The following is a 13287-nucleotide window of genomic DNA, read 5'->3' on the forward strand; positions in this document are numbered from 1 at the left end:
TGATGTTGTGGTTAAGCACTGGGCTGCGATCTGCATGGTCCTCAGTTCAAAACCACCAGCAGCTCTGTGGGACAAAGACTGGGCTATCTTGTCCCTCAACCAGCGACTATCTCAGAAACCCACAGGGGGTCTCTATGAATCTGCATTGACTCGACTCGGTGGCTGGAAGTTTGGATTGACCTTGACTTAGGAGTTGTGCATGTCCAGCACCCCATCTAGTTCTCTCCCGGGCTGTTCTCTGAAGTACACCTGAATGTCCCCGAGCATACCCTCACCTTGTATCCTCTCACTCCCTGTACTTCAGACTTGATGGAGCTCCCCTGAAGGTGCTCAATGGACTATTTGGTTTAAAAAAAAAAACCCTCCAAAAATACACTGATTATATTGTGAAAATTTAAAAACATATGTCCAGACCCATGGAAGCTGACTTAGAGGCAAGAAGGAACAATGTTTGCAACGGAGACTGTCCCTGTAGGTCCAGAGAGTAGTTGCTGATCCCAGAAGGGAACCAGTGGGAAGAGGGGTGTGATTACCCACCTTATCTACGCAATCTTACCCAGCCCATTCCTCTCATCTTCTTCCTCCCTGCATGCCTGGATCCTCCTCTCCAGGTCAGTCCACCCAGCCACCATGACCTCCTTTCCGTCCTCTGGACCAGACGTGCTTGGTTCTGGCTCCCTGGAACCCTGTCCTCAGGAGTTCTCTCCGGCAGCACTCTGCTCGTGGTGCATGTCTCAGTCCACGGTCTCATTCCCGACAGTCACCACCTCTTGTCTCCAGTCATTCTCAATCCTCCTACCCGGCTTCGTCTTCCTAGCAGTTGACTTCTCTCTGAAGGTCTTTTATGTATGCGTTCACGGGCTGCTGCAGCTCTGCTCTCCCGCCCGCTACAGGGTGAGCTTCACATACAGCAGATCATGGCCCCTGTGTTTGTGGCTGGACTCCAGCACCTCCAAGCATGCCGGGGACATGGAGGGTGTCCAATCAGAGTTTCTGCAACGAATGAATGTGCTCCTCTCAGATGCTGCTGCCCTCTCGTGTACCCTTGGCTCCTAGGAAGCCTGTGTGACTGACTCTCGCAAGACCAGCTCAAAAACGCCCAGTTGGATGTCCAATAGGACAGGGTAGAACTGCCCCTTCTAGGAAGGCTTGTCTTTCTCCGGTGGAGGGGCTGATGGTTTCAAACTGCTGACCTTGCCGATCACAGCCCAACTCATAACCCTATGCCGCCAGGGCTCCTCTTGCAAGACTAAGTCCACCTAAAATCTGTAAGAAAAGATTCGTCCAAGAGGAGAGGACCACGATTTGGGCTGGCTAAGAAAAGAAAGTCCAACCTTTAGGACATGCGCATACGCTTTCTCTTCCTCCCATCCCTAATTAGCTGGTGTGTCTGTCTCAGGATTGGTTTGTTGAGCCCCAGTATTGCACAAACTATTAAATATGAAACTCATTATATGCTCGGTGAGCTTTCACCTAACTACCATACAATGCTACACACACATCAGTTTTAGGGTTAGAAGAGACGCAGGATACAGAATAGGAGACTGTAGAGGCTGGAGCTAACAGAGTCTGAGTTTTGCAAGAAACAGTGTAGGCCAATGGAGTCAGAAGAACGGCTCAAGTTATGAAATCTCTCAGTCTCTTCCTCTGTGAAAGGAAGGCTTGGGTGCGCTTCCCAGAGTCACAGAGAGGATCAGGCAAGTTCAGCTGTATAAAGCATGATGTACAGGCACTGTCATGATGATTTGACTGGTAAAAGCATTTCCGGTTATGGTGTGTGCCTTGGGCTTAATCCTATTAAACAATGCATTCCTCTCCTCTCCTCCCCATCCTTCTTTCAACACGCAACCTGCCCCTTACCAGGTAGGTTTGTTTCAGAGGGGGTGGGGGCAGGGACTGGTGAGGGTTAATCACAGAGATGCGGAGAACTTCCCATCCCAGAGCCTGTACTTTTTTACTACACATCGATAAATTACCTCTGGTTTTGCCGGGGCCTCCTACGCTGCATGACCACAGGGACAGGATGTGGGGATGATGCTAACGGAGGATTGTGGGTCCAGGGTAATTTTCTCTTCTGATTTCTAAATCAACACGATGCATTCTGCTGCCTGCCTCCATCTTGGAGGTCTTTGCTTAGAGGACAGATGCTCAGGCACTGATTTCCCTGAACAGGGATGTGCGTGGTTCCTAGGCTTCTGTAGCAGGCCACCAGCCCTAGCTGTCTGTCCCTCCCCACAGGCTCCTGCCTACATGAGCTCCCTGCTGGCCCTGCACACAGAGGGCAGAAGAATTCTCGCACTTGCTATCCCTGCCATACGTGGCTGCTTCTGCATGAAGGGATGGAGGGCTTTGGAGATGAGGAAGTGCACAAGTACAGGAAACTATTGCAGGGAGCTGCAAGCAGACGTAGAAGCAGTCACCCAAGGTTCCCTCCAGGTTAGTGTGCAGTGAGTCTCCCAACACACACACACACACACACACACACACACATTTGCATTTTCTTCCATGAACTTGTCTGGGTTGCCACTCTTCTGAGATCCATCCCAGTTAAGCAGCCTTGGTTAAAAGCACAAGATAAACTTTGATGATGGTGGTGGTGGTGATGGTGATGATACATCTCGGTTGCATGTGTTGGAGATTTCTTTCCTCTGGACACTTTATTACATTGGGTTTAACCTTGACCGGGCCCACAGATTTGTGAGCTTGGTTCTGTGTTCAGAGAGGGAGAACAGTGCAGGAAGAGGAGGCAAATAGGAAGGGTGAGATAGTTTGGAGAGGCCCACAGGCCGACTTTGCACATATAGCGGACTCAAGCCCCCAAACACCAAGCTCATCACCGAGTGGAGGCCCACTCATGGACAGGGGAGAAGAACTGCCCCGGTGAGTTTCTGAGACTAACTGGTAAGTCGATTAGAAAGCCCATTTCACCTGCAGAGTGGCTAGTGGTTTCAAACTTCTAACCTTGTGGATTGCAGGCCAACTGTAACCACGGGGCCATCAGGGACAAAGAGAGACAGTCAAGGTCCTGTGGCTTCCCAGGACTCTGGGAGACTGGCTATGACCCAGCTTTCTCGACTGGCCTGGGAAGGGACCCAGTCATTCCAATAATATCATTGCCCTGGAAAGATGAAGCTGAGCCCCAAACAAGTCACCTGTAAAGGTACAAGCCCCTCCGACTGAGTTCTTCAGTCAGGGGTGGGGGTGGGGTGGGGGTTCTGGTATGGGATCCGGGAACGAAAGAGAACAGCCCAGTAAGCACTCGCAGGGGCCCGGGAAAACGCTGGTCAGCAGAAGACATACAACGTGCGAAGTGCCGGAACTGGAAGAGCAGCTGTCCCTGGAGCGTGGGGCAGGCAGTGACCTGTTGGAGCCCCGGGCCAGCAGGGACGCTCCCCACCACCCACCACCCACCACCCCTAGAGAACCAGCAGGAAAGATGTCCGACGTCTAAGGACACCACCCCTAGGCGCCCGCTTGCTCTCCTGGGGCTCTCTGCACAGTTTCCCTCTAGACTGGCGAGGCCAGAGCGGGTCAGGGTCGGCCTTCCTCCGCAGTCGGGAGAAGCCGGCTCGAACTCAGCGGAGGTAGCTCAGCCTGGGTTTGCGGGAATCCGCGGAGACTTGGGTCTAGAACACACTTGGCAGAAGGACCAGGGGGCAATCACGCCAGGAGATGCGACAGGGGAGGGGAAGCAGGACACACCGGCCCAGCTGGGTGGGGGTTGGGGGGGGGCTACTGAGCAGAGAGAGTTGAGCCGGGGACTGGGCAGACGCCGGGGCTGCGGGTCCCGCGCGCGGGGCGCGCTCCGAGGCGGCCGCGGCCGGGAGCGCGGGGCTGCGACGCGGCAGGAACAGGTGAGCGGCCACCGGCCGTCCCCGCCCTCCGGCGAGCGCGCCTCCCCCTGCCACTCCCCCGGCCGCCGCGCGCGCCCCTCGCCTCCGGGGAGGGTTGGCTCCGGGCAGCGGCCGGCTGGTGCCGCTCGCCTGTCGCCGGCTCGGGCTCGGCTCCCAGGTGGCTGCCCCCGCCCCGGACGCGGCGGCCCCGGAGCGAGCGCCGCGCGCCTGCAGCGCCGCCGGCGGGGCCCGCGCCCCACCCTGCCCACTTTCCGCGGCGCAATCACATGGCGGGCTGAGAATGCCGGAAAGATGGCGCTAGCGGCGGCGGCGGCGGTGGCGGCCGGGCCGGCGGGCGCGGCGGCGGCGGGCCGGGCGCCCCGGAGCGGGCTGCTGGAAGTTTTAGTGCGGGAGCGCTGGCACAAAGTTCTGGTGAACTTGAGCGAGGACGCCCTGGTGCTGAGCTGCGAGGAGGGCGCGGCGGCGTACAACGGCCTGGGGACCGCCACCAATGGCTCGTTCTGCAGGGGCGCCGGGTCCCCGGGCGCGGGCGGCGCGCAGCCCCCGGACTCGCCCCCGAGGGTCCGCACCGCCTTCACCGACCTGCCCGAGCAGGTGCCCGAGACGATCTCGAACCAGAAGCGCGGCGTGAAGGTGCTGAAGCAGGAGCTGGGCGGGCTGGGGATCAGCATCAAGGGGGGCAAGGAGAACAAGATGCCCATCCTCATCAGCAAGATCTTCAAGGGGCTGGCGGCCGACCAGACCCAGGCCCTGTACGTGGGCGACGCCATCCTGTCCGTGAACGGCGCGGACCTGAGGGATGCCACCCACGACGAGGCGGTGCAGGCGCTGAAGCGCGCGGGCAAGGAGGTGCTGCTGGAAGGTAAGGGGTTAACGCGGCGCGGGGCGCGCGGGACACGCACGACACGCACCCGCTCACCCACCCGGCACTCCCGCGCCACCCGCGTGCCAGCCGGGCCTGGGAGCCTGTGGACAAGAGGTGGTGCTGGAGTTTTGATAACTTTTACCCACCCGGGGGCAACTTCTCCCGCGCCTCCAGGGTAACAGCTTGTGTCCCTGGAGGTGTGTGCGAAAGCGGCGAAGCCAGCGCAGGTGACTGCGCCCTGACTGCAGGTCACACACCTTCCTCCCCGAGGGCTGCCTCGCGTTGCCTGGGGCTGATCGAGGTAGCGCAAGGGTTGGGCACTGGAAGGGGACGTAAGGAGGGGACTGGGACCCAGTCACCTGTCCGGAGAGCCCATCAGGCCCAACTTGCCTCTTGGACACAAGCTCCACGCCAAAGGTCTGAGTGACCCAAACGGAAACTGTGGATTCTCAAAGGGGCGCCCTCGGGCACCCTCCCTCGCACCCCCCCCCCCCCCCCCCGTAGCAACACTTGAAGTTGGCAACCGCGACCACCCTGCGCCACCACGTGTCGCCTGTAAATTGGACACTGGGGTTTTGCTGAGGGAGAGAATTGATCCAATGACTGGGGCATATGTTAGTTTTCTGCACCGGTTGACTTGTCCTGCCCAGGCCTGGCCGGTCAGTCAGGTTTCCAGGTGGCTCTGGCTGCAAGGCTGGAGAAGTAGGTTTAAAAATATATATCTATGCCCCCCCCCCCCCCACGGTCTGCATTTTCCCTGGCTGGTTTTGGAGTGGTATGGAAATTACTTGACATTTGTAAGCCATATCCCCTGTCTGTGAAACATCTAAGAATCTTTTTCTCTTTAGAGCTGAGCCTACCCCCACCCCCACCCCCACCCCCTAATGACTCAATATGGGTAGAACAGGTTCAACCAATTTATCTGTTTGTGGACACATAGTGGGGTGGGCAGGAGGGTCCTGAGACCGGTAATTCATTCCCCTTCCCCTTGGAGAGAGTTATTCCCTGGGAGTCAGCTACCCTGTGCTCCCCAGCATTCTCCCTAACTTGACATTGAGCTATCTGGGTCTTTGATCTGCCCTGGGCCTCCCCTGAGCCCACAGGCTGATTGCCATGCTTTCTGGGCTGGTGAATGAATAGATGAATCCCTAACCACAAAGACACGGAGTGTTTCCACACAGACTTGGGGAACTGGTGCTTGGCTGAAGCCGGTGGCATAAATCAATGTCCTGTTCACCTAGTGGCAGTGCTGCTGTGTCACACCGAGAAAGTTCAAAGTTGGAAAACCAACTTTGCTTACGTGCGACTGCTGATGTAACACCCGGGTACACCGCGGCCCACCTCCCGGCCTAGAACACAGGGTTCCTTGGTTTGTGAAGTTTTTTTGGAGTTTTGTTTTCTTATTTATCTAGCGGATTTGTGTTGTCTTCATATTGAATTCCCACCCGGATGCAGAAGGCTGTTTGCTATGGCTTGATGATTAACGGACGTAAACAGAGTCAGGGAAATAGTGTTCAGGGCTCAAATGTGTGTTGGTTGGTGGGGCAAGGGGCAGGTGGGATGTGGGGCTAATGTTGACCGGACTACAAGCTTCCAGGTGCCCTGGCTCAGTTTGAGGTACTCACTATAAGATGTCAGGGAGACAAAGAAACAAACAAAAAACTGGTCATCTTTATCTCAGCCACGGTCCTCAATGCTGTCCCTTCTCTCCTTCCTGTTTGCACTGTTAGAAATAATGACTTAGCAAAGAGGTAACAGAAAAGATCTCCCCTCCCAAAGAGTGGCCCAGGGTGTTTTGGTGGGAGCCCTGGTGGTGTAGTAGTTATGCGTTGGGCTGCTAACTGCAAGGTCAGCAGTTCAAAACCACCAGCCACTCTGAAGGAGCAAGCCAAAGCTTCCTATCCCCTTAAAGAGTTACCCTCTCGGGAACTCAGAGGGCAGTTCTACCCTGTCCTAAAGGGTTGCCGCGAGTCAACATTGCGTTTTTTGGAAGGGAAACAATGAAAAAGTCGAACATGATATTCTTAGACCATGTGCTGCAGGCAGGAGCTCTCCGGAAGACCTGGGCCTCGTCCGACATAACTGCATTGGCTCAGTGTGATCTGCTCGCCAGCCCTTATTTGCGAGAGCCACCGGAGGCCTGGCTCAAAACAAGGTTCCTTATTCTGAGTTAGGTATGGGCCATTCCTGCCGTGGGAGAGATCTTATGCCATCAGTCCCTTGTCCGCTCTTTTGTCGTTTAAAGTAGGGTAGGGAGTCCCAACTAGAGGGACTTCCAGAATCAATGTAAGGTCTCTGCTCTTCACGCTCTTTACAGTGTGGATTCCAGAATTTCCACGCAGGAGGGACTTTGGGGACATAGTTATAGTCCTGTGGCAAATACACTATTTTTACTTAGATTTTTTGGGGGGGGTTATTTTATTTTTTTGGAAGGAGATTGATTAGTCTGGGAACAGCTGCAGAGGTGCATCCATGCGATGATGTGCGCCCCCTTGTGGACAGCTACTGACACTTCTAGTGGAACACCAAACCCAACACCCAGACTCACAGAGAACCCCTGTGGGGTTTCCGAGATGGTAACTATGTACTGGCACAGAAAACCTACCCTTTCTCCTGTGGAGCTGCTGGTGGTTCCCAGCTGCTGACTATGAGGATCACAGCCCAACGCATAACCATTACACCACCATGGCTCCAGATGGAATGGCATCCTGGGGGACACAAGAAGTCCCCTGTCTGCATGGCCGTGGCAGCTTCTATCATAGGACTTATCGTATCTGAACTTTAATGTCTTCCTCAACCAAATGGGAACAAGGAAACATGCTGGACCTGCTTCCTCTACAGGCTGCTGAGAGCAAAGCTCACGCATCCACTTCCTGTGGTGATTCGTTTTTCTTGCACTCAAATGAAATGAAAATTGTGTTGTGCTCTTAAGAGACAGCATGGCCCTCTTCCTCGACAAGAGTTTATATTTTTATTTAGATTCTTTAAAAGCTTTGTATTTTAAAGCTAATATTAGGAGGCTGTTTCTTTGGGAGACTCAGCAGTTACTCAGTTGAATCCGGTAAAAGAGAATCTTAACCCTCGCTAACACTTCTTGGACACTTACTACACACCAGGCTCTACTTGCATGAGTTCAGGCCACACAATGGTAATTCCAAGATTCTAGGACTATTTTTGTTGTTCGTTTTCCTGGGGAGGTGTGGTAGTTACACATCTGTTGCCAGTTTGAGAGAGACTTAGGAGTGAAGGGGTGGAGGTGAGCCTGTCAATCATACCACAGCTTGATGGCCTCATTTGGAGGAACTCAGGAGATAAATAGCTTGCTGGAGGTGGGACACAAGCTCACTCCCTGGGAGACATTCCACCTAAAGAACTAGAAGATAATAAATAGGTGCTCCTTTAAGTCTCCATTTTTTTAAATAAATCATTACAATAGCAATATAAAATGAACACACCAGATAAGAAAGTAGACCTCATCAGATCATTCTACCTCTTGAAGCTTCACCTTCCTAATCAACTAATTGGGGGAAAGCATCCTCAACCTATGCATTCTGGTGGCATAGTGGTTAAGCAGCCAGCTGCTAGACCTGGTGTTCAACTCCCATAAATATCAGAGTTTGGAAAATTATATGGGGCAGCTCTGTGTTGGAAGCAACTCTTGAACAAACCACAACAACTTTACCCTGTTTATAAAACACAATACCATCCTTAACGTGTTTGTAGTATAGGATTGTTTATGTGGCACAAGAGTAATAGGGCAGGTGCTTGAATCTCAGCCTCAAATCCTTGGGTCCCTTTGAGGAATGACTTCAAACCTCTGTGCCTCAGCTTTCTCATCTCTAAGGGTGCTTATGGTATGGAGTGGCCTGCAGGTGAAAGGTAGCCAGTGATTAAGAAAGAGCAGAGGAGAAGATGATGCACTTGGACCATGGTGCCAGCAGAGACTATTGAAAGGGCCATGGACAGCATGAAGAACCACCCGCTCCGTCTCGGAGGGAGGACAAGCCGAATACCCATTAGGGAGGACAACGGGGAGAACTCATTTCATGTACTTTGGAGATGTCATCAGTAGGGACCAGTCCCTAGAGAAGGACATCACACTTGGTAAAAGAAGAGGGTCAAGACATGAGATGGATTGACACAGGCGTTACAGGAAGATGATGAAGAAATGGGCTTGTTGTGTTCTGTTCTGTGCCAGGTTGCCCCAAACTGGAATCTACGCAACATCACCTAGCAGCACCATCAATAACCCAACACTCAACCTCCCCGATAACAAGTCCACGCGGACTCACAGCAGCCCTGCAGGAGAGGGCAGAACCGGCCCTGTGGGTTTCCCAGACTGTAATTCTTGATGGGAGTATAAAGCCTCCTCTGTCTGCCACAGAGCCGCTGGTGTTTCAAACTGCTGACCTTGCAGTTAGCAACCTGATAGCAGTCTCTGGCACGAAGTATTACATAAACAATAGCTATGATTATAAAAGTTTTACAAACACATGAAATATTGGGTACTGCAAAGTGGTTAGGTAGAATTATCATTTTTTAAAATAAAACACCGATCCTCAAAAGAGTAAAAGCTCAAATTCCCATCCCCAGTGGAGGTTCAGAAATGTATGGGGCATTTTAGAGACAAGAAACATAGATGGCACACGACCAGCATTTAGTGACAGGAGCCTGGATCCTAGGCATTCTGCACCCCCTGGGGGTGGTCATTCACGAGACAAGACTTTTCTAGGTCCCAAATGATACCATGCACCCCCACCCCACGCCACAAGTTGATAGAGATTTTACAGACAACAGTGCTACCTTCTGACTCCTTCGTCATGACCACTGCTGCAATTGTGTTCATGCACCTATCAACCTAAACACTTAGAAATATAGAATTTACTGCCATTTTCCTCTGTATTACTGTTGGGGCAGTCTGCTGATTTTAAAATTTAATGTTTAAGAATCCCACTTCCACCGAGCAGTTCTAAGCCAGCAATCCTGTGTAGGCTCATCTGTTCAAACAGCCTCCTCTCTCTCACAGGAGTGGCTAGTGGGTTTGAACTGCAGACCTTTCAGTTAGCAGTCCAATGTCAGGCAGTGTTATTATTTATCACATTTGTTTTCTGATCATAAGAGGGGTGTGTCAAGCTGTGTGTTAGGAAAAGTGAGTGTTACATGGTACTCAGTAGTGTCGGGTCGCCCATGCATACTTACTAGCTTGTAATAAAGCGGTCCCTTTTGTCACCACATCAAAGCTTCTGCTTGTCGTCTCTCTCTCTCTCTCTCTCTCTCTCTCTCTCTCTCTCTCTCTCTCTCTCTCTCTCTCTCTCCTAACCTCACAGCACCTTCCCGCAGAATCAATTGAGGCTTCTTTTCCAATCGACAGTCTCTGGCAAGGACAGAGTACCAAGTGAATATGAAACTGTTCAGTACAGATTAGTAAGGACAAGTATTGTTGGGCTTGCCTTGCTTGCTAGGTGATCTGCCTATGATGCCAGGCTACCAACACTGGATGTGTTGGTCAAATATTCTACAGAAGAATCCTGATTAAAAGGGTGAACGTACAGATGAGAATTTCAAATTCTCATGGAATCCAGACTTTCTGGGGCCATTCAGGGTAGATGAAACCTGGAGCAATTTCCCTGAGAGGGTCTTTAAAGCTGAAACCAAAAATCTCGTAAGGTCTTCCTGAAACTGAACAATACCAAACACCAAACTCACTGCCAGCGAGTCCAGGCTGACTCCTGGTGACCTGAAAGAGCAGGGAGAACTGCCCTGCTGGGTTTCCAAGATTGCAGCTTTCTCCCGAGGAGTAGCTAGTGGTTTCGAACTGCCAACCTCTACATGACTGCATAACCACGACACCACTAGGGCTCCTAAACTGAGCAACAGTTTAGCCTAATAAGTACGGAGTGCCGGCCCTGAGCGTGGACCTCTTTTAAACTCTGTATGGGATCAAATGGGCAACTGCAGCTTGAAAGACTCGACGGGAAATGTAAGTTGCAGTGAGTTTATGTCAACGGAGGAGGAACAACTTAGAAAAAGGAAGCCCGATGCTGCAGCTGGACAATACTGCTTGATGTGATTGAACTGTGGAATGCTATGATACGCTTAAGAGCCCCAATAAAATGATTTAAAAAAAATAAGAAAGGCAGAATGGTTGCGTAACTTAAAGATCAAAGCCAACGCCCCAGAATCATGGATGTCAAAACCATTGAATTGGTGTGTGCTGTGCTGTGTTTATGGCAACAACAATAAAATAATTTTTTTTCAGTTAGTGTTGGAAATGAGCCAAGCACTTGGGTAGAAGTAGTATTATAGAAAACATTTTAATGATGGGAAGCAAACATTTAAGAAAAGACATGCTCTCATTTTTAAAGAATTCAATAAATAGAGCAATCTAGTTTTTAAAACAAAGCAAGGGTTGGATCCCGAATCATAAGACTTTGCGGGGCAATAGGTTTAGTGATGGCTTAATGTAGCTGCCTAGCTTTCCAGGGAAGAAAGCCAAGGGCCAAGGAAGTTAAGTGTGTAGTACCAAGTGAAACTACCAAGTCGTTAAACGGAATCCGGGTTTCAAGGTTTGCATCCCATGATTCTTTGGGATGAATCTGGAATTTGAGATAAACTGAGATTCCGTAAAGTGCAAATCCTCTTCCAGTCCTGAGATTTTAAGCCAGCAAAAGGCTTACCTTGGCCTTGGCCCTCCTTGCTTTGCCTCATCATCCTCCCCTCCACCACAGACATGGATTATGCAAGTAACCTTCGGATGATCTCAACAGCCAAGCATTCTTGGGTACAGCGCTGGGAGAAAGGCTTTGATGAGCAGGGGGAATGTCAACAACTGTCCTTGACATTCTGCTTTCAGTTGTCAACGTTTTCTGGCCCAGTTCCCAGGGAGACGTTGGGATCCTGAACCAGTTCTGTCTGCTGCCTTCACCACCTCACCCCCACATGAGTCTTCCAAAAGGTCTGGAGCTCCTCCGTCCAGATGGTTACAGAGAGATCCATTCTCTTCAAGCGTCAGGTCCAAAAATGTAGACATATTTCAAAGTATGATGATTTGTTTACGACTGATCAGAAGGCGCATACTCCTCCTTCCTAGAGACCTGCCAAGGATATCCAGGCAGGTGTGGCAGACCCAACTCCAGCAATCGGTGCTTCACTTGTACCACCATCTACTTGGATGGTGCTTCTCAGCCTTATAGGGACACTGCTTCTGTTTTCTAAAATGAAAATGTATCCACAATGTAGAGCTGCCAAATCTTTTCTTTGAATGAAAATAAACAATGTATCCACACACCCCTTCCACGGATATACAGATCAAAGCCATTGGTTACATTCATCACATTGGACCATCGTTCTCGTGATCTCTGCCCATATTGTTTCAACACCAACATTTTCTCTCTATTCCCCCGAAAGTTCTCATGCCGGCCTTAGCACGACTGTTGTCAACTTCGCCGCCTATAGACAATCCTTTAAAAGAGTGAAATATTTGTGGCTATCTTCATTATCCATGGCTGCTATACCACAAATACCACATGTGGATGACTCCAACCAACAGGAAGGTATTTTCTTACCGGGTAGAAGGCTCGAAGTCCAAGTGCAGGGCGCTCGTGCAAGGGAAAGGCGTGATTTCCCTCCTAAGAAAGTCCTACGTCTTGGAGTCAATACTCCTGGATGATCTTCATCCGGTTTGGCATCTCCCTTCCCCACCTCGGCTTCTTACTTGATTATTTAATGTCTCTTATATTACTTAAGTGACCTTAAAACACACCCTATACTAATCATCTCTTTAATATAAAGCCGACAACCTATCCCTAATACTCATAACTTTGAGTTTGCAGAATAGGATTCACGACACATATTTTTTTGTAGTCTGTAACACTAGCACGATTCCTCAGTGGAGTTAAACTCTTGTGTTATTTACAGATGACTTCGTAAGACAGTTCTGGCTCCGAGACAAGATTATTGCAGGATTTGGGGCTTATGCCAGCCTCAAAGGTTCCAGTAAATCTGGATTCCATAGGAATTGTGTGTTCTGTACTGCATGTTTTTCTCCTTTTGATCAGAATCCATCTATTGGGTCCTTGATTAACATGTTTAGTATTTGTGCTGGGCACCACCCATGTCATCTCATCTCTGGGCAAAAGAGGTTCATGGGCAATCTCTGATCTCAACTTTCATCAGTGGGTAAACAGGGACTTAGGGGGCACGGTTTATTTATGATTTGTCTTTCATATGAATCACAGGTTAGTCTCCTCCATGGTCATTTGCCCAATGGTAGATGTCCTGTGCTTTTGTAGAGTTGGACCATGGCCCACCAGATCCTTCTCAATAGCTAGTGCTCTACCTATTTATGACTCGAATCTGATCACAGTCCCTGGCCCGCAGCCCCTTCGACCGTTAAAGCCAGCAGGGGCAGGTTATGTCCTCATAGCCTTCTACTGAGATCTTCTAGCGACCCCTTTTACATTGGGCCCGTGCCAAGAACCCAGGACAATCGTCCAATTGTACGACTGAGGTCAACTTGTAAAGGACACAGCTGGAGCTGGAATCGGAGTCTCTGACACACCATCCAGT

The 13287-nt window shown here is 50.9% G+C and overlaps 1 protein-coding gene across 1 annotated transcript in view; it reads left to right on the plus strand.

The window, feature by feature from the left end:
- Positions 1 to 4145: 4145 nt before the first annotated feature.
- SNTB1 (syntrophin beta 1) overlaps positions 4146 to 13287 on the plus strand; it is a 273624-nt gene continuing 264482 nt past the window's right edge. Inside the window, exon 1 of the mRNA XM_075549317.1 lies at positions 4146 to 4716. Within this exon, the coding sequence (XP_075405432.1) occupies positions 4146 to 4716 (571 nt within the window). The remainder of the gene's footprint in view (positions 4717 to 13287) is intronic.

This window comes from Tenrec ecaudatus, chromosome 5 (assembly GCF_050624435.1).
Source record: "Tenrec ecaudatus isolate mTenEca1 chromosome 5, mTenEca1.hap1, whole genome shotgun sequence".
NCBI classification, from domain to species: Eukaryota; Metazoa; Chordata; class Mammalia; order Afrosoricida; family Tenrecidae; genus Tenrec; species Tenrec ecaudatus.